At 47.6% G+C, this 19,791-nt stretch overlaps 2 protein-coding genes across 2 annotated transcripts in view; one reads left to right on the forward strand and one right to left on the reverse strand.

Moving 5' to 3' along the window:
- Positions 1–17,279, reverse strand: part of LOC308592799 (transketolase-like protein 2) — a 28,700-nt gene extending 11,421 nt beyond the window's left edge. The window contains exons 1-9 of the mRNA XM_081204655.1: positions 17,157–17,279; positions 13,348–13,534; positions 12,560–12,677; positions 10,925–11,038; positions 8,141–8,238; positions 6,109–6,300; positions 4,914–5,041; positions 3,699–3,892; positions 1,776–1,940 (exon numbers count right to left, since the gene is read on the reverse strand). Of these exons, the coding sequence (XP_081060781.1) occupies positions 1,776–1,940; positions 3,699–3,892; positions 4,914–5,041; positions 6,109–6,300; positions 8,141–8,238; positions 10,925–11,038; positions 12,560–12,677; positions 13,348–13,457 (1,119 nt within the window). The 5' untranslated portion in view covers positions 13,458–13,534; positions 17,157–17,279. The remainder of the gene's footprint in view (positions 1–1,775; positions 1,941–3,698; positions 3,893–4,913; positions 5,042–6,108; positions 6,301–8,140; positions 8,239–10,924; positions 11,039–12,559; positions 12,678–13,347; positions 13,535–17,156) is intronic.
- Positions 1–19,791, forward strand: part of LOC308592899 (tigger transposable element-derived protein 1-like) — a 57,790-nt gene that overhangs the window by 25,601 nt on the left and 12,398 nt on the right. The window lies entirely within an intron of this gene.

Below are 19,791 nucleotides of genomic sequence, written 5' to 3' on the forward strand. Positions count from 1 at the left end.
CAACTCCCGCGCGGAAACCAATGCCCCCACTGTGGAAGGACGTGTGGATCCAGAATTGGCCTCTGAAGTCACTTACGGACTCATTGTTAAGACTGTGTTTATGGAAGACAATCTTACTCAGCTACGAGGGATCGCCAAAGAAGTAGTAATAATATTTTTTTACTTGTACCCCACCTATCTGACTCGGTTTCCCAAGCCACTCTGCGCAGCTTCCAACAGAATTTATTATTGTCAATTTGTTCCCATGTCCCATTCAAGGGTCTCAGGCTGGTGTTTGTAGCCCTAAACCCATCAAGGCCCCATATATATGAAAGGCCATCTCCTTCCCGACAGACCCTCTCAGGTGCTGAGTTTGGTGGAAGGGACCCTCTTGGCAATTCCTCCGCCCTCACGAGGCTCAGGGTAGTAGCAGCCTGGAAGAGGGTCTTCTCTGTGGTGGCCCTAAAGCTACTCAACTCCCTCCTCACAGAGGTGAGCCTGGCGCTGTCACTGGACAGCTTCTGGAGCGTGCTGAAGAAGCACCTCTTTGCCCTGACCTATGGCAGGTCCCAGGGATGAGGGTGGCGCTGTGGGTTAAACCACAGAGCCTAGGACTTGCTGATCAGAAGGTCGGCGGTTCGAATCCCCGCGATGGGGTGAGCTCTCATTGCTCGGTCCCTGCTCCTGCCAACCTAGCAGTTCGAAAGCACGTCAGAGTGCAAGTAGATAAATAGGTACCGCTCCGGCGGGAAGGTAAACAGCGTTTCTGTGCGCTGCTCTGGTTCGCCAGAAGCGGCTTAGTCATGCTGGCCACATGACCCGGAAGCTGTACACCGGCTCCCTTGGCCAGTAAAGCGAGATGAGCGCCGCAACCCCAGAGTCGGCCACGACGGGACCTAATGGTCAGAGGTCCCTTTACCTTTATGGCAGGTCCCACCTTGTTTCTGTGGCTGTATGCTGTTTGGAATGGTTTTAATGCTATAATAATAAGTGGCTTGGGCAACTCAGCCAGATGGGTGGGATATAATATAATATAATAATAATTCATTTTATTACTTACCCTATTTTTCTGTGTAGAAGACACCCCCATGTATAAGACGCCCCCCCCCCATTTTTGGGGACTCCAAATTAAGAAAACACCCCTCAGCATTACCCGTGTATAAGACGAGCCCCAATTTTAAACCTAATTTATTTGATAAAAAACCCTAGTCTTATACACGGAAAAACGCGGTATATGCCACTCATCTGGCTGCATATAATATTAACAACACTGTTCAACAGCAACCATTAAAAACTTCCTTCTTCAGGTGTCTTCTAAAACTTATACAGTCATACCTCGGGTTACAGCCGCTTCAGGTTGCGATTTTTCGGGTTGCGGAGTACCGAAACCCAGAAGTACCAGAACAGGTTATGCTGGGTTTCGGCAGTCGTGCATGCGCAGAAGCGCTAAATCGTGCTTTGCGCATGTGAGGAGCACCAAATTGAAACGTGCGCAGACGCACAGACGCGGGTTGCGAACGCTGTGGGTTGCGAATGTACATCCCGCACGGATCACATTCGCAACCTGAGTGTCCACTGTGTAGTTATTTATCTCCTAGACACCTGATGGGAGGGTGCTCCACAGGACAGGTGCCACCACCAAGAAGGCCCTGCAAATTCGCTTCTTGCAGTGGGGGAACCGCTGGACCTCTGTGCGTTTTAATGCTGTCACCCGCCTCCCGGATCCGAGGGTGAAGGGTGGGCAATAAAAAAATTAAGGTGTCGGCACCCGCATTCTTCCCCCGGAGACCCATTACCATGTTCTGCTCGGCGATGAAGCACTCGATGTAGCGCTCTGGGTGGGCCTGTTTGAACAGCTCGGCAAACGTCGAGTTCTTCGTGTCGCCATCCAGGGCCACCACGCGAGGGCTGGCACTGCCCAGCTTGGCCAGGGCTAAGCCATAGGCCTTGCGGGTGGCCATCTGGGGGGAGGAACAGGAGGTGGTTAACCATGTTAGAGGCCCCTCAACGGCACCCGCCTTCCGCCGTCAAGGCACCCACCTGCTCTCAGCAGGTACAGAGGTGTTTTCCTGTGAGGAAAGGGCACAGCGTTTGGGACTTTGTAACTGTGGGAATTGTGGAGTTAGACGGCAAGGAAGGCCATAAGTGCTCAATAGTTGTTGTTTTTTTCAATGCAAAATTACAACAAAAATTACAAACATTGAATCCAAAATAAAACAGTACAAACAAGAAAAAAAGCAAAACACAAGAGTGAAAAAACACAAAACAAAACAGTACAAATCCAAAAACAAAATAAAACAGTACAAATCCAAAATAAAACAGTACAAACATGAAAAAAAGCAAAACACGAGGAAAAAACCAAAAACACACATCTACAAATAAAACTGTATCAGCATTCTAATCATTATGTACATATACACATATTGACTTACTTCCTTTGTTCTAAGACTTTGAAATTTTTACTCTTTCTAAGTTGTTGTGTCTAATGTAGATTACTTCTATCTTTATACTTTCTGCACCATTTTTCTCTTTCTTTAACCCTGCAAAGCTTCATTCGTTACATACTGATATGCTTACTCCAGAACAATGTTTTTTCATATACTCTTTAGCACATCCCCATTCTTTTAATAATTTTGGGTCCGATTGTCCCCTTATGAATGCTGTGAGTCTTGCCAGATGTACTATATACCAGTGTTTCCCAACCTTGGGCCTCCAGCTGTTTTTGAACTACAATTCCCATCATCCCTGACCACTGGTCTTGCTAGCTAGGGATGATGGGAGTTGTAGTCCAAAAACAGCTGGAGGCCCAAGGTTGGGAAACACTGCTATATACCATATTTTTCGTTCCATAAGACGCACCTGACCATTAGACGCACCTAGTTTTTAGAAGGGGAATGCAAGAAAAAAATATTCTTTAAAGGGAGCGCTGAGCAGAGCTTGTATGCATCCCAGGCTCTGCCCAGCGCTCCCTTTCATGAGCCGCGTGGAGCGTGGAGAGAAAAGCCCACAAGAGCCGCACACATGCTCCACATGGCTCGTGAAAGGGAGTGTGGCTCTTGGGGGCTTTTCCGGGAGGTGGGGGAATTCCCCCACATCATAGAAAAGCCCACAGAAGCCGTGGACCCTTTAAAGAGTGCACAGCTTTTGCGTGCTTTTCTATGAGGAGGGAGAAGGGACTGACGCGGCCTGTCAGTCCCTTCTCCCTCCTGGGGAAAAGCCCCCAAGAGCGGCGCACTCTTTAAAGCACCCGCGGCTCCTGCAGGCTTTTCTACGAGGCTTTTCCCGCCTGCATTCGCTCCATAAGACGCATACACATTTCCCCTTACTTTTTAGGAGGGGAGATGTGCGTCTTATGGAGCGAAAAATACGGTATGCCGTTTTTTCCGCTCTATAAGATGCACCAGACCACAAGACACACCTAGTTTTGGGAGGAGGAAAACAAGAAAAAAAATATTCTGAATCTCAGAAGCCAGAACAGCAAGAGGGATCACTGCGCAGTGAAAGCAGAAATCCCTCTTGCTGTTCTGGCTTCTGGGATAGCTGCACAGCCTGCATTCGCTCCATAAGATGCACACACATTTCCCCTTACTTTTTAGGAGGGAAGAAGTGAGTCTTATAGACCAAAAAATACGGTATTTTCACAAAATTTAATTTGCCATTCTTTCATGGATGGAAGCGCTCAATAGTTCTATGATTCTAACCGGCTGCCCCGGCAGTACCTTTTCTCCTATTTTGAAAGCGGGTGGAGACGGCATCTTGATCTCCTCAGTGGTCACCTGGGCTACGTCTCCGGCTGGCGGCAGGATGCTATAAACTTTATTGGCCGGCATTTGGCCTTGGAGAGCGTTGATGATGGACTCCATTTTCTCCTTGGGCATGGGTTTCCCATGCCAGTTGTCTGCATCTTCCACACCTGAGGCAAGAGAACACTTCGGGAGTCAGCCTTTGCCAACCTTGCGCCCTCTAGGTGTTTTAAACTACAACTCCCATCGTTGTTTTTCCATTGCATTTCACTCTCAATTTGTACGCCGCCTTTCTGCATTGCTATAGACAAGGCGGTTTGCGAATCGTAGAAACAGCGAAACATACAACAAAGACCAACGCATCCTACGATGATGCAAATAAGTCAAAATAAAAGCCCATTGTAAGCAATTAACAAGACTAGTAGGGTTATCTGAAGACTTGTAATGAGGAATTTTTTACCTTTCTACATTTATTTAAATTTTGAGGTATTTTGCAATGAGTTATATTAGAACTGGAAAATGTATAAAATGCTGTGATATAACGGTTACTTTTGAAAGCCAAGAGGTGGGGGGGGGGGAGGAAGTCGATAGGCTCTAAAGAGTAGGCTCTAAAGTAAACTGGATAATAATGATGTGATTAGATACGTTTAAATGGAAAAATTAATAAAAATTATTTTTAAAAAAACCACAAATAAATCATAATATAAATAGGACCCGGCGTACAGCTTCCCACTCATGTGCCAGCATGACTAAGCCGCTTCTGGCGAACCAGAGCAGCACACGGAAACGCCGTTGACCTTCCCGCCGGAGCGGTACCTATTTATCTACTTGCACTTTGACGTGCTTTTGAACTGCTAGGTTGGCAGGAGCAGGGACCGAGAAACAGGAGCTCACCCCGTCGCGAGGATTCAAACCGCCGACCTTCTGATCGGCAAGACCTAGGCTCTGTGGTTTAACCCACAGCACCACCGACGTCCATCAATACATAAAATACCGCTATGTTAAAAAAAAGATCCAACTGAGGAACAGTCACACTGCGTTGGTCAGGGATGATGGGAGTTGTAGTCCCAGACACCTGGAGGGGTGCCAAGAGGGCGAAGGCTGACCCAGGCACCGTCCAGGGACCAGAATGACTGCCGCAAGCAGGTCCCCTCCTTCACCCCCCACAGGACAAAGGGGCCACAGGCTCACCTGCGATTCCTCGCCCTTTGAAGGTCTTGGCCACAATGGCCGTGGGCTTCCCCTTCTGCTGACTGGCTTGCCACAGGGCTTGGCACAACTCCTCCACCTTATGCCCATCCACAACGTACGTATTCCACCTGAAAGAAGAAGGGAAGGAGGTCGGCTTTAGGCTTCCCAGATCTGGCTGGCAGCTGCAATAACAGGATGCCGTTGGCCGGATCCAGCAGCCGAGCTCTCCTTAACTCAGCGGTTCCCAAAAGGTGAGGCAGGAGAGGATAGCAAGTCTGGCAGGAAGATTCTCTATTATTATTGATTAAGGTTTTCAACACGTAGTACAATAAAAACCAAACAAAGCTAATGTCTCAAGAGAAGGGGGGGGGAAGGAGGGGGGAATCAAGAAGAAAAAAAGAAACACACAAGTACAAAATTTTATATTCTATCAACCTTCTTTAAAAAAAAATATATTTTTTACCAACCACCAAAACACAAACAGTGAACTCCCCAGGCGGCTGATACATTGGGTCTACATATTCAATAATATACATATTCAATAATATTCAATAATAACATATTCAAATCAACTATATGTACCTTAACACTCCTCCCACCACAAGGTTTATTTCACTTTTAACATTTTAATTGCCCCAAATTGTTCAAAGCTACCCAAATAATTCAATATCTTCTCAGACCAATCCTCCTTTTTCTCACTGACCTTAAACCCTTTCATTCTATGTATCTTCATAGTTAGGTATTCTAAAATTATAACATTATTCATTTTTTTCTGCCATCGGTTCACCCCTAGCTCTTCTGTATTTTTCCAGTTACACACTATAACCTGTCTGGCTGCAATTACCATCCATTTTACCCATTTACATTCCTCTTTCGTTTTTAACTCGGTGCTATCAACCTATCTTCACCTTCAATTCAAGATTCAAGGGCATTCAAAGAAACTTTTATGAAACTTTTCAGTGTAATATTAAAACACGTTCTTCTAAAAACTGGCAGAATATGGACCGGTATCTTTTCAAAACAAGAAATCAAGTGATACCGAGGACAACCAGAGTTGTGCTTTCCAAACTAAAAAATTCACAAGCAAAATTTTGCTCTGGAAGGGCAGCCAGGAGAAGGAAGTCTGGGAACCGCTGCCTGCCGTTGCCGCAAAGAGGAGGTTTGAAGACAGAAGCAGTCGGCGGCGCTTACTCACCCGAAGGCCTCGCAGCGTTTGCGGTAGACCTCCATGTCGTGGCGCAGGGGGGCGGCTTCACTCTGCCCCAGCCGGTTGACATCGAAGATGGCCACCAGGTTGTCCAGCTGGTACTGGGAGCCAAAGGCCAGACCTTCCCACACCGAGCCCTCCGAACTCTCGCCGTCGCCCAGCAGGCAGTACACGCGGTAACTGGGGAGAGAGGGAGGCAGGTCAGCGCCCAAGGAAGTGGGGATATAAATAACAAAATTAATGTTGTTGTTGTTGTTATATACTTCTATTTTGCTTTAAACAAATACATATAAATATAGACAACCAAAATTACAAAAGAAAATTCCTTAATAATAATAATAATAATGAAACAAGCTAAAAAACTACAAAAATGTCAAAGTACACAGCATAAAACATAAGCCATTATGGGGGGGGGGAGAAAAAGGAAAGAAGGAGGAGGATAAGGGGGGGAAAAGAAGAAAAGGGAAAAAAGAGGAAGATGAGGCATTTGTACGCTTCCATCAAGGTTACAATAGATCATTATTCTTATCAATTCTATCTGCATTCCATAGAATCCCTCATCTTGGTATCAGGGAACATTTCCCTGTGTGGGAAATCATCTTTCTTGATGAACCCTTATCCCCTAGATAATTATTTAAACATTCCCATTCTTCTTTCGCCATCTTTTTAGGTTTATCTCTTATTGCAGCTGTCAGCCTTGCAAGCTCCAAGTACTCGCACAATAACGTTATTATTCTTAAGGAGGCGAGAAGGGAGAGAGGTCCTGGCATATGAAATTCTTGGACTACGCAAAGGTGGCAGGATTAACCAGGAAAATCATAAATCAGGACGGTCAAAACTTCAACAAAGAAGGGGACAAATATAGAACGTGCTTGAAAGATCACTGTAAACACTTGAGGTCTTTGGCAGGCTTCAAATAATTTTTGCAATGATTCTGGATATAATGGAGGATGGTAAATTAGATGGAATGACAAACCTAGACAGCATCTTAAAAAGCAGAGACATCACCTTGCCGACAAAGGTCCGTACAGTGGTACCCCGGGTTGCATACGCTTCAGGTTACAAACGCTTCAGGTTACAGACTCCACTAACCCAGAAATAGTACCTCGGATTAAGAACTTTGCTTCAGGATGAGAACAGAAATCGTGCTGCAGCGGCACAGCAGCAGCAGGAGGCCCCATTAGCTAAAGTGGTGCTTCAGGTTAAGAACAGTTTCAAATTAAGAACGGACCTACGGAACGAATTAAGTTCTTAACCTGAGGTACCACTGTATAGTTCAAGCTATGGTTTTCCGAGTAGCGATGTATGGAAGTGAGAGCTGGACCATAAAGAAGGCTGATCGCCAAAGAATTGATGCTTTTGAATTCTGGTGCTGGAGGAGACTCTTGAGAGTCCCATGGACTGCAAGAAGATCCAACCTCTCCATTCTGAAGGAAATCAGCCCTGAGTGCTCACTGGAAGGACAGGTCCTGAAGCTGAGGCGCCAATATTTTGGCCACCTCATAAGAAGACTCCCTACATTACTGTGTTATTTATTTTATAGTACAGTACATTAATTATTGCTTTCATTTTATGGATCAATGGCCTCGTTAGAGAGTAAAATTCATGTTAAATTGCTGTTTTAGGGGTTGTTTATAAAAGTCTGGAATGGATTAATGTAATAATAATAATAATAATTTATTATATACCCCACCCATCTGGGTGGCTTCCAACCGAATATTAAAAACAATCCAGCGTCAGACATTAAAAACGTCCCTAATCCGTTTTGCATTACTTTCTATGGGAAAGTGCACCTTGGTTTTTGAACGCTTCGGTTTTGGAACGGACTTCTGGAACGAATTAAGTTTGAGAGCCAAGGTACCACTGTATCTGACTGAGGGGAGCTGTTTATATCAATTACGCACAGTTTATATCAATTACGCCAACTGTTTACTCGTGCCGAACCACAGAAAGCGTTTGGAATTGGCACACGCCGCTCCAGCCGGGTGGATCTTCCCAGTTTCCCCAGTAAGTTCCTCACCTGGCCTTGTCAAAGTATTTCCCAGTGTAGGCCATGCCACAGGCAGCTCCCAGGCCTTGTCCCAGTGAGCCAGTGGCCACGTCCACAAAAGGCAGCCTCTGTAAACGCGGGAGAAAAAAAGTGAGAGGAACGTGGGGTGAGGATAACATCGCAAACCAATTAGCCCCGCAAGGTCCTTTTGTTCCCCAACTGTTCTGGATCAGGGGGCAAGGTGCTTTCCTGGCCGCTCCACCAGCAACACATACCCAACAGATTCCAAAGCAGGAGTCAGCAAACTTTTTCATCAGACCTTGTGGGGGGCCGGACTATATTTTGAAAAATATAAATGTGAGGAGTCCCAGAACTCACAGGGTTAATAGCTCAAGGGACATGGCGTCCTGTCTCCGGGGTGTGCTGCACGCACAAAGGGGAAGTTACTTTTATTTTCTGTTTTGGCTGCGAAGGAGAAGCAACACGTTGCCGCATTCTCCTGGCTGTTTTGTTGTTTTTGCTGCTGTAAACCACAGAGCCTCAAAAGGGACGTGGGTGGTGCTGTGGGTTAAACCACTGAGCCTAGGACTTGCCGATCAGAAGGTCGGCGGTTCAAATCCCCACGACGGGGTGAGCTCCCGTTGCTCGGTCCCTGCTCCTGCCAACCTAGCAGTTCGAAAGCACCTCAAAGTGCAAGTAGATAAATAGGTACCACTCCGGCGGGAAGGTAAACAGCGTTTCCGTCCGCTGCTCTGGTTTGCCAGAAGTGGCTTAGTCATGCTGGCCACATGACCCAGAAGCTGTACGCCGGCTCCCTCGGCCAATAAAGCGAGATGAGCATCGCAACCCCAGAGTCGGCCACGACTGGACCTAATGGTCAAGAGGTCCCTTTACCTAGGATAGCAGAAGCTGTGTCTGAGAGCTACGGAAACGTCGTTTACCTAGGTTGGCAGGAGCAGGGACAGAGCAATGGGAGCAGGGACAGTGCAACCCCGTCGCGGGGATTTGAACCGCCGAATTTCTGATCGGCAAATCCTAGGCTCAGTGGTTTAACCCACAGCGCCACCCGCATTATTAGCTTTACTGCCATGCTAATAAATCCTTACACCCTGGCACACCACTGCTGATAAAACTCTGCTGTAGCCGGGAGAAGCGGAATGACTCAGAGCCGCGCAGCAGGAGCGTGCTGGACACCATCGCGTTTCCAAGGGAAGATGGGTCCGACAATCAAAACAGACAAGTCAGTTTCCAGTTTCACTCAACAGGTGACTGGTACACTTCGCAATAAATACCCTGCAAGCCAGTCCTGCAGCAGCCTCTGGACCTGGAGGAGGAACGAACTCTGCACGCGCTCAGGAGCACGTCGTGGCGGCGCCCACTCACCCGTTGTTGACGAGCAGAAGCCACTCCATCGGCCCGTCTCTGCAGGGCTCCCAGGTGGCGTGCGCCACGCACTGCAGCCTGTCAGCGGGCAGGCCGCGCACGTGGAGCGCCGGGCAGGCGGTGCGCAGCTCGCTCTCCATCTGCTCCAGCGCGGCCGCCGAGCATGCCACCAGCAGCAGCGCTGAGCCGGGCACGAGGGCCAGCAGGCACGCCAACCTCCGGCTGAAGCCCTGCGACATGCCCACCAAGATGCCCATGGTGCAGACCAGACCCGGCGCCCTCCTCTCCATCCATGGCTGCACCGGGTTTACTTCAGCGTGCAGGCGGCAAGGCTGCGAATTGGTTGCAGCAACTTCCTGCAGTGTGATTGCCTGGGATTCGGACTCAGAGGCTGAACCTGAGGGATCCCAGCCTGCGCAGGATTCCCCGCCTCCAGAACCAGCTGATCCGGGGCTGGGGCATGAGCCTGAAGGGTCCTCACCTGTGCTGGATCCTCAGGTGCAGGCATCAGCTGAATCTGCTCTGGCTCCGGAGGTGATGGAGGACCCATTGCCTGCAGGTGCTCCACTCTCAGCCCCGTCAGGGGAAGGTGAGGTTGTCTCTGGGTCCGGTAACCCTCCAGCCTCTCCTGAGCTGCAGAGGCTCAGGGCAGAGAGGCGGAGGGAACTAAGTTCCCGCAGGAGGAGTGCTCGCCTCCAGGCCAGGAGAGGCCAGTCACCTGTGGACCGGGACCGCCCTATGCCTCAGGGCAGATAAAAGCCAGGCAGCCCCAGTCCCAAGTTGTGGGAGCAACGTTGGTGGTAGCCTGTTCCTGCCTGCACCCTGTCCTGCTCTTCTGCCAGAGTTCCTGACCTCACCCGACTCCCTGCCTTGGACCCAGCTTCAGCTTTGACGGACAGCCTCCATACCGCACCCTCGACCTTGGACTGGACTCGGACCTTGCCTCTCGGTTAGCCCCCGGGACCAGCACATACAGCCAATCTGAAGCCGTGCCAGCATCGCATAAGTCAGTCCCCGCGCAGCAAGGCATCCGCAGCGCGTGGGGACTGATTGAGCGGGTGGCAGGGTCCATGGGCCGGATTTACGAGCCTGGGGGGCCGCATCTGGTTCCCAGTTTGCTGACCCCTGTTCTGAAGCAAGGAGGCCATAACCTCATCACCTACTTCACAGGGTTGCTGTGGGGATTAACCAAGGAGGGGAATGAACCATGGAGTCCTTGGAGGAAAAGGATTCAATAACTAAGCTCTTCTGCTCACCTGGCTCAAGGAAGCCAGAGGGAGATGTCAGTCGCCGACTTGGCGTCCAGCGATCTCCACAGTTGGATGTGCACCAGTTGCAAAACGTGCCTGGCACCTGGCTAATTTCTAGCGCTGGGCCCATTACGCAGCACCGACTACCGAGAGCCAGAGCCGTACGAAGGAAAGCGCTTACCGGGGTTGGGTGGCCTTCCAGGTCGCAGTCGATCTTCCTCAGTTTCAGCAGATCGGACTCGTTGAGGTAGCCCGCCTCAGCCCAGGCAGCGTAGAGCACAGGAGCAGCGTGGCCCTGCTCAGGGGTTGAGGAAGCACAGAAAAAGCAGGGGTCACCCTTTGCTCAGAGGAAGGAACCTCCTGCTTGCAAGCCTCATAATGCATTGTGGTATTTGTTTTTGTACTGCATTTTTATGATGTGAACTGCCCCAAGATCTACAAATGAAGGGTGGCGGACAAATTTAATAAATGAAAATAAATTAACAAACAATGGGGAGGTGCTGTGGCAAGCGAGGCAGCAGAAGGGGAAGGCCAGAGGCATGGTGGTCAAGATGTTCAAAGGGCAAGGAATCGCAGGTGAACCCAGGGACCGATTGGGCTTTGGGGCAGTGAAAGAGGGGACCTGCTTGCAGCTAGCTCACTCTCTTCCCTGGACAGTGCCAGGGTCAGCTTTTGCCCGCTGGGCGCCCCTCAAGATGTCTTGGCATATAAACCCCACCAGCCTCGTCCAGCAGAGGATGACCATTGTTCATTTCTCTTTTTTGAAGACAGAGGTCCTTTGGCTGGGTCGGGACGATATGGGATTGGGGGGGGGCAACTCCCATCTCTTGTGGAGGCACAATTAGTGACAGCACCGTCCGTTAAGAGTTTGGGTGTAATCTTTGACACCTCCCTTTCCATGGAGGCGCAGAATGCAGCTATAACAAAGGCGGCATTTTTTCATCTCCTTCAAGCTAAGCAGTTGGCTCCTTACCTCTCTCGCCCTGACCTAGCCACTGTGATCCATGCGACGGTCACCTCCAGACTGGATTATTGTAACTCACTCTATGTGGGGCTGCCCTTGAGAGTGACCCAGAAACTCCAGCGGGTGCAGAATGCTGCAGCGAGGCTCCTCACGGGGTCTTCGCTGCAAGATCACATTCACCCGGTGCTATACCAGCTGTACTGGCTCCAGGTGGAGTACAGGATCAGGATTAAGGTGCTGGTTTTAACCTTTAAAGCCCTTTATAGCCTAGGACCCTCGTACCTACGGGACCGCCTCTCCTGGTATGTCCCACAGAGGAACTTACGGTCTTCAAACAAAAACATCTTGGAGGTCCCAGGCCACAGGGAGGTTAGGCTGGCCTCAACCAGAGCCAGGGCTTTTTCAGCTGTGGCCCCGATCCGGTGGAACGCTCTATCCCAAGAGACTAGGGCCCTGCGGGACCTGACATCTTTCTGCAGTGTCTGCAAGACAGAGCTGTTCCCCCAGACCTTTGGCCAAGGCACAGTCTGACCCCCTCCTCTGGTAATCCACATTAGCCTAATGCTTGCCATTAATTCGATTTTGAATTGATTTTAGAATGAATTGATTTTAGAGTGTATTTCAATTATTTGAGTGTGATTTTATGTAAACTGTGTTACTTTTATTGTTGTCAGCCGCTCTGAGCCCGGCTTTGGCTTGGGAGGGCGGGATATAAATAAAAATATTTATTATTATTATTATTATTATTATTATTATTATTATTATTATTCCTCTCTCACGGGAATTGTAGTCCAAGACATCTGGAGGAGCACCCAGCGGGCGAAAGAGAGGCCAGCATCAGAGACTCCTCACCTTGGAGAGCACGAAGCGGTCGTTGCTGCGGTGGCCTGGCTGGTCCGGCTTGTAGCGCATGGTGTGGAAGAAGAGCGCAGACATGATCTCGGCCGCACTGCAGCAGGAGGTGGGGTGGCTGGAGCAAGAGGGCAGGAGGCAAACGGTGAGAAAACGGCAGCAGCAGGAAGGAGGAGGGAGAAGCCGCGCTGGTCACAGGCCGGTGGCAGCCATGATCAGGGAAACCTGGCCAAGTCAATCCATGGCGAAGCAAGGACTTGCCTGTATCCTAAGCGTAGTGTATGCCAAGCCCCAGGTTGCAAGTTTTTTTTTTTATTAAAATATATTTTTTTTAACCAACAACCAAAACACAAACAGTGAAAACAAACAGTGAGAACCCCCCCAGGCAGCTGATACATTGGGTATACATAATCAATATTCAAATCAACCATATGTACAATTCTATATACCTTAACACTCCTCCCTCCGCAAGATTTAACCTTTAACATTTTAATTGCCCCAAATTGTTCAAAGCTGCCCAAATATGCAATTCCAGCTACGAGTGGGGAGAGGTCCTCTCTTACAGGCTAGGTAGCTCACAGATGGCTCCCCCTTCCCTCCTCCAGAGGAGACCCATAGGAACTAAGGGGAAATGTCTGGGAGGGAAGTGATGGAAAGTCCTCTTCCTTGCACCCCAGGGGTTCGACCTGCTGGTCTCTAGCCTGATGTAGCAGACCCTTCTTATTCTGCCCTCGATACCTCCCCAAATCTCCCACAATTAGAAAAATTACAGGGTCCCAGTGAATTACCCAGAGTTTGAGGCGCAGGTGGCGCGGATGGAGTGAATCCGAAGGCGATTGGCAGCATCCCGAAGGGTCTGCAAGGTCTTCTCCTCCGGCTTAGGGTAGCTGCTGGCCATGCTGATGTCCTTCCCAAATCCAGGCGCTACAGAGATTGCCTCCTTCACTCTCGTGTCCTTGTGTCCCGGTTTTCCGCCTGCAGGAGGAAGCAAGATTGGAAGCAAACAAGAGGCGTGCGAGATAAGCAGAGATCAGATCATCCCACAATTGGCAGGAGACGGGTGCATTGCACAAGGCCAGCACTGTCTGCAGGCATGGAGAGCAGTCGGCTGCAGCCGAGCACGTGACCCTGGCCTGTTTGCATTCTGGAGCCAGACTCATGATCTCTGACCCACCCTCCCCACACACCCACTCCTGGCCTTGGGATAGGAATTTTAAGGTCTTAGATACATTAAAGGTAAAGAAACTATTTCCTACTTGAGCAGGCATATGTAAAGGTAAAGGGACCCCTGACCATTAGGTCCAGTCGTGGCCGACTCTGGGGTTGCGGCACTCATCTCGCTTTATTGGCCGAGGGAGCCGGCGCACAGCTTCCGGGTCATGTGGCCAGCATGACTAAGCCGCTTCTGCCGAACCAGAGCAGTGCACGGAAACGCCGTTTACCTTCCCGCCGGAGTGGTACCTATTTATCTACTTGCACTTTGACGTGCTTTCGAACTGCTAGGTTGGCAGGAGCAGGGACCAAGCAACGGAAGCTCACCCCGTCGCGGGGATTCAAACCACCGACCTTCTGATCAGCAAGTCCTAGGCTCTGTGGTTTAACCCACAGCACCACCCGCGTCCCATTTGTCTTGATCTACAGGGTGGCAATTTCAAAAGTCTTTATAAGGCCTTGCACACTATTTTTCTGGGTCCTCCTCCTTTCCTGCGTGTGAGGGGAGCACCCTGTTGCAACAGATCAATAAAGATCAGGCTTACTAGCTGCTTTGCTTCTCAATATTCTCTTGTTGGCCTCTGTTATTTTCTCCTACCAATAGAGAACCTATGTAAGGACTCTATCCGGGCTCTTGCATACCCCATAAGGGAAAAGGGCAGATTTTTGTTTACAGCAATTCTCAAACTGAGCAAATGTTTTCTCTGCAAAGTCAAAGGAAAACGGAAACGCCTCCCCATTGACTTTTCATTCACAAATCCTGTCTTAAGTGTCTGTGTATGAATAGGGTGTGGGCCTGTGACCTGGCTCAGGAACTAAGTATTTATCTTTACAAAAGAATGGCCAGGCTCCCCAGGGTATCCAATCAAGTGACCATTAAACAGGTAACCTGGCAGATAGGAGGTAAACAAAGCACTCAGATTTCTGCTGTAGACCGCCTTTTCTGAGATGTAGGTATGATGTATCTGGGGGGGTAGTTTTAGGTTACACCCCTTCTGTGATGTATGTATGATATATAGAGGGGTGGGTCTGGAGCTCCAGGGCAGGGCATTTAAAATGTCTATATAAGGGCTGGCACACCTTTGTTCTGGGTCCTCCTCCTTTCCTGCGTGTGAGGGGAGCACCCTGTTGCAACAGATCAATAAAGATCAGGCTTACAAGCTGCTTTGCTTCTCGATATCCTCTGGTTGGCCTCTGCTATTTTCTCCGACCGATGGAGAACCTACAAAGGACTCTATAAGGGCTCTTGTGTCCCCCATAAGGGAATAAAGGCAGATTTTCATTTATTACAGTTGCAAGGTTCTTAGCTGGGGCAATCAGAAGACCCACCATTTGACTGTTGATTCCAAACCCCAAAATGTATTTTATACAATTGACTTTTATTTCTATTCTTTGTATATTGCACTGTTGTTTTATTGCTATGGCTGATGGCTGACATAAATATTCATTCATTCTTGTCTGCCCAAACATTGGAACCTGGTACGTAAGGACTCTATATGGGCTCTTGGGTACCCCATAAAGGAAAAAGGGCAGATTTTGCTTACAACGCCTTTGGCCCCAAGGCTTGTGAAAGACACCCAGTGGGCGATGATGGAACCTCCTACCTCCAGGGTGGAGGTGAAACTAGAATAGCTATTGCAAAAAGTTGCCACCAGCCCATTAATCTCCTTGCACAAACCGGACTAGAATTTGGCCCTGATCTCCGCTTGCAACATTAGCAAGTGATAGGATCTGCAAGCAACTCCCTTGGGGAAAACTGAGCCGGGGAGAAGCAGTTTTTGTGGCCAAAAAATACAATAAAAGCGGAGCTGGAAAACCATTATTATTATAATTATTATTATTAGCCACCCATCTGACTGGGTTTCCCCAGCCATTCTGGGTGATTCCAACAAAATGTTAAAACACACCAAAAAAAAACCTTGTCTTCCTGATAGCTACTGAGGTTTTTTTTAAAGTGCTAGGCAGGAAAAAGTTTGTCCTAAATCTATGAGAAAAGGCCTTGGGGTGTAGAGAAGACGTCTTTATTCTGCTTTATTGGGGCAGGGAGGGTTAAGAAATTAACTTAGCTTTGGGGCTTTTTTGGAGGGAGCTTCAAACCTTCTTGTTGAACCTTCTTGTTGAGTCACTACAAGAAGTTTTGCAAGGAGAAATATATGCAACGTTACAAAGTAGAAAAAGAATAGAGATATCAGTTATGAGATGTAATAGGGAAAGCAAGAAGTGTATACTGAGAGATTAGATGGGAGAATTTTCAGACAGGATTGGTGGAAGTCAAAAGAATTGTATAGGATGTAAAAGTATGTTTAATTACTGTTGAAAACGGTATGGTAAAAAAACTAATAAAAATTTATATATATATATAAAAAAAGAAACTTCTTGTTGAGTCACTGGGAGGTGGGGGCGTGTTGATGGGGAAAAGGGGCATTTTAGGCCATCGCCTTTTCTTTTAACAGTTCCAGGAAGAGCCTGGTCATCTTTTGTTGCATTTGAAAGACGAGACCACGATCTGTTTTGCATCCACTGCGCTGCTTGCAATGGAGGTGCCCATCTCGCCTCCCCAGGCAGGAGAGCTTCCTGCCTTGGGCGCAGTCTACCTTAGCAAAAAAAAACCCCTCATATATTTTTCTTTTAAAAGGGTACCTTCGCAGCCACATTTTAAACTTTATCCTAACTGGTGGGGTGTGTGACCTTGCAAGTGACCTGGCTTTTTTCTGGCCCACTGGATAGTTGGCCTTGGTGAAGACTTGACGTTTTCATCCACAAAAGTTTTTGATTTGAGTTTCTACTGAAATGAAGCTGCATTTGAATGTTGCATTTTAATCTGGTCTTAAGTTGTTGTTGTTTTAATTGTGAAAAGTTTTTATTATTAAAATAATTCAGCATTAATACACACATATTGCGAATATGCAAGCCTACAAACATACATTTCATACGACCCTTAAAAATGTTCAAACATACCTACACTCAATCCCACAGATAATTCCTTTTCCCATCACCACCCACCACCCCTCACCCCACCTTTGTGCTAGACTTCCAATCGACTCAATTGCAATTTCTTTCCACTTCTATTACTTTCTTTCACACCCCTTTAAGTTGCATTTTGATCCATGGTTATTATACTTGCGTGTTAGCCGCCCTGAGCCTGGTCTTGGCTGGGGAGGGCGGAGTATAAATAAATTATTATTAATTATTATTATTATTATTATTATTATTATTATTATTATTATTATTATTATTATTATTTGCAATGCCCCAGATCTGCAATGCACGAGGCTGCCCCCTCCCAGCTCTGCCCCCTCCAGCAACTTTGCTCCATCATCTGGGATTAAATCCCCATCTTTATTTTTTGCAAAAAAGAGAGTAAAAAAAAACCCCTCCTGCTCACCTGGACGCAGCTGCCCTCCAAGCACGTTTCTCCAACCCAGGAGGCGAGTGGCGCAGGCGCAGGAAGCGGGGCGGGCTGCTTACCACCGAGTTCAAAGGCGCAGACGGGCCGTTTCCCAAGCCGGAGGCGGGACTTCCGGGCTGCTTTTGAAGCCATTTCCTCCCCTCTTGCCCACAGGGCGGAAGCGGGCACCAGATCTCCCAGGAAATAGCAGTACAGAGCCAAGATTCATTCATTCATTTTATTTCATAAAATTTAATGCACTTCTCGAGTCTGAATTTCAGCAGCCGCCACTCATCTGTACAGTGTAGGCTAGATGATATTGGGTTGTTTTTGTTTTTATTGCCTATTATTATATTTATTGTCTATTTCATGTTTTCATGTTGTGATTTTCTCCTGCAAACTGACCTTAAGACCTGCAGGTAACGGCACCATCCAAATTTAATAAATAACAACAACAATAATAGTGTATAAGCAATGAACAGTGCTATGTACTGAAATAAATAAATTAAGGTCTTATGTATATAATAAAGGTTCATAAATGTACCAAGCAAACACATGCATAGATATATAGGCCACATGTCTGAAGCTGCACAGCAGAGCAGCCATGGAGCCATTTTGACTCCCAAACTGACCAGGTGTTTTCTCTGCAAGGTCCATTGTCTTTTCCTTCACAAATCCTGTCTTAAGGGGTATGTCTGTGTTTGAATAGGATGAGCCTGTGAGTATTTATCATTACAAAAGACTGGCCAGGCTCCCCAGGGTATCCAATCAAGTAAGCATTAAGAGGTAACCTGCCAGACAGGAGATAAACAATGCACTCAGATTTCTGCTGTAGACTGCCTTTTCTGTGATGTAGATATGATGTATCTGGAGGGTGGTCTTGAGCTACACTCCTTCTATGATGTATGTATGTTTCTGGGGGTGGTCTTGGACTCCAGGGCAGGGAATTTAAAATTTCTATGAAAGGGCAGGCACACCTTTGTTCTGGGTCCTCCTCCTTTTCCGTGTGTGAGGGAAGCACCCTGTTGCAACAGTTCAATAAAGATCAGGCTTACGAGCTGCTTTGCTTCTCAATATTCTCTGGATGGCCTCTGTTATTTTCCCCGACTGATGGAGAATCTGCAAAGGGCTCGTGTCCCCCATAAGGGAATAAGGGAAGATTTTCGTTTATTACAGTACGACAACAGGTTTACAGAAAGATGATCCACTTTTCTTTTTGGAACAACTCACTTTGTAAAACCATTCACAATATTTTCTTTTGTTTGAAACCTGATTTGTACATTTGATTTTTTAAAAAAATTTAAAATATACTCTTATTATTTTATAGAATAAATAAATGCCCAACTATACAAGCAGGAATTAAAGTAGAGGTGCAGATGTCTCCCTTTGAGAACGCTTAGAAGAGCTTATATGAAGCTGAAGACCTGCATAATTTTAGAACAGGGATCCGCAGCAGCAAAAGCAAGGAAAACTCATTTCTTGGGGCAATGTAATGTTAACACATGTTGAGCTCCTGTTTTTTGGAACTCATTGTACTATCACCTGATATTAGATACAGACCCACAGTGTTAATTTTTACACATGTACTTCCACAGAGTAAAGTAAAAAAGGCAAAGGATCCCTGAATGGTTACGTCCAGTCAAAGGCGACTATGGGGTTGTGGCATTCATTTCGCTCTCAGGCCGAGGGAGCTGGCGTTTGTCCACAGACAGCTTTCCAGGTCATGCGGCCAGCAGGACTAAACCGCTTCTGGCACAACGGGACACCATGACAGAAACCAGAGCAGCACACGGAAACACCGTTTACCTTCCTACTGCAGCGGTACCTATTTATCTACTCGCACTGGTGTGCTTTTGAACGACTAGGTTGGCAAAAGCTGGGACAGAGCAACAGGAGCTCACCCCCATTACGCGTATTCAAACCGCTGACCTTCTGATTGGCAAGCCCAAGAGCCTCAGTGGTTTAGACCACAGCGCCACCTGCGTCCCACTTCCACAGAGTAATGTGCCTTAACTCATGCCAGCTATCACAGGCAAACAGCACAAGGCAGGATATCTCTCTGAAACATGCATGATATTGAACCGATGGATTCAGGTTACAAGAAATGAGATTCTGACTCGACAGGAAGAACTTTCTGAGGGCAAGAGCTGAGGGTAAGAACAGTGGAACAGACTCCCTTAGGACTCTCCATCCTTGGAGATTTCTAAGAAGTTGGATAGCCATCTGTCGTTTATTAACTGAGATTCCTCAACGGCCTTTCCAACTCTATGATTCTCTAATTAACACTACAGTTGTACCTTAGAAGTCGAGTGGAATCCGTTCCGGAAGTCCGTTCAACTTCCAAAATGTTCAAAAACCAAAACGCGGCTTCTGATTAGCTGCATGAAGCTCCTGCAACCAATCAGAAGCTGCGGAAGCCCCATCGGATATTTGGCTTCCAAAAATAGCTCACAAACTGGAACAGTCACTTCCAGGTTTGCGGAGTTCGGGAGCTAAACGATTCAAGAACTAAGCTGTTCAAAAACCAAGGTACGACTGCATTTCAGTTTGAAGTGAGTTTACCAGCTAATTTGAGAGCACCAATCACACCATTTTCATCAATCTCTAGAAGCTGACTCAATGAGTTATGTGT

Source organism: Podarcis bocagei, assembly GCF_964188305.1.
Source record: "Podarcis bocagei genome assembly, chromosome: 8".
Classification (NCBI taxonomy): domain Eukaryota; kingdom Metazoa; phylum Chordata; class Lepidosauria; order Squamata; family Lacertidae; genus Podarcis; species Podarcis bocagei.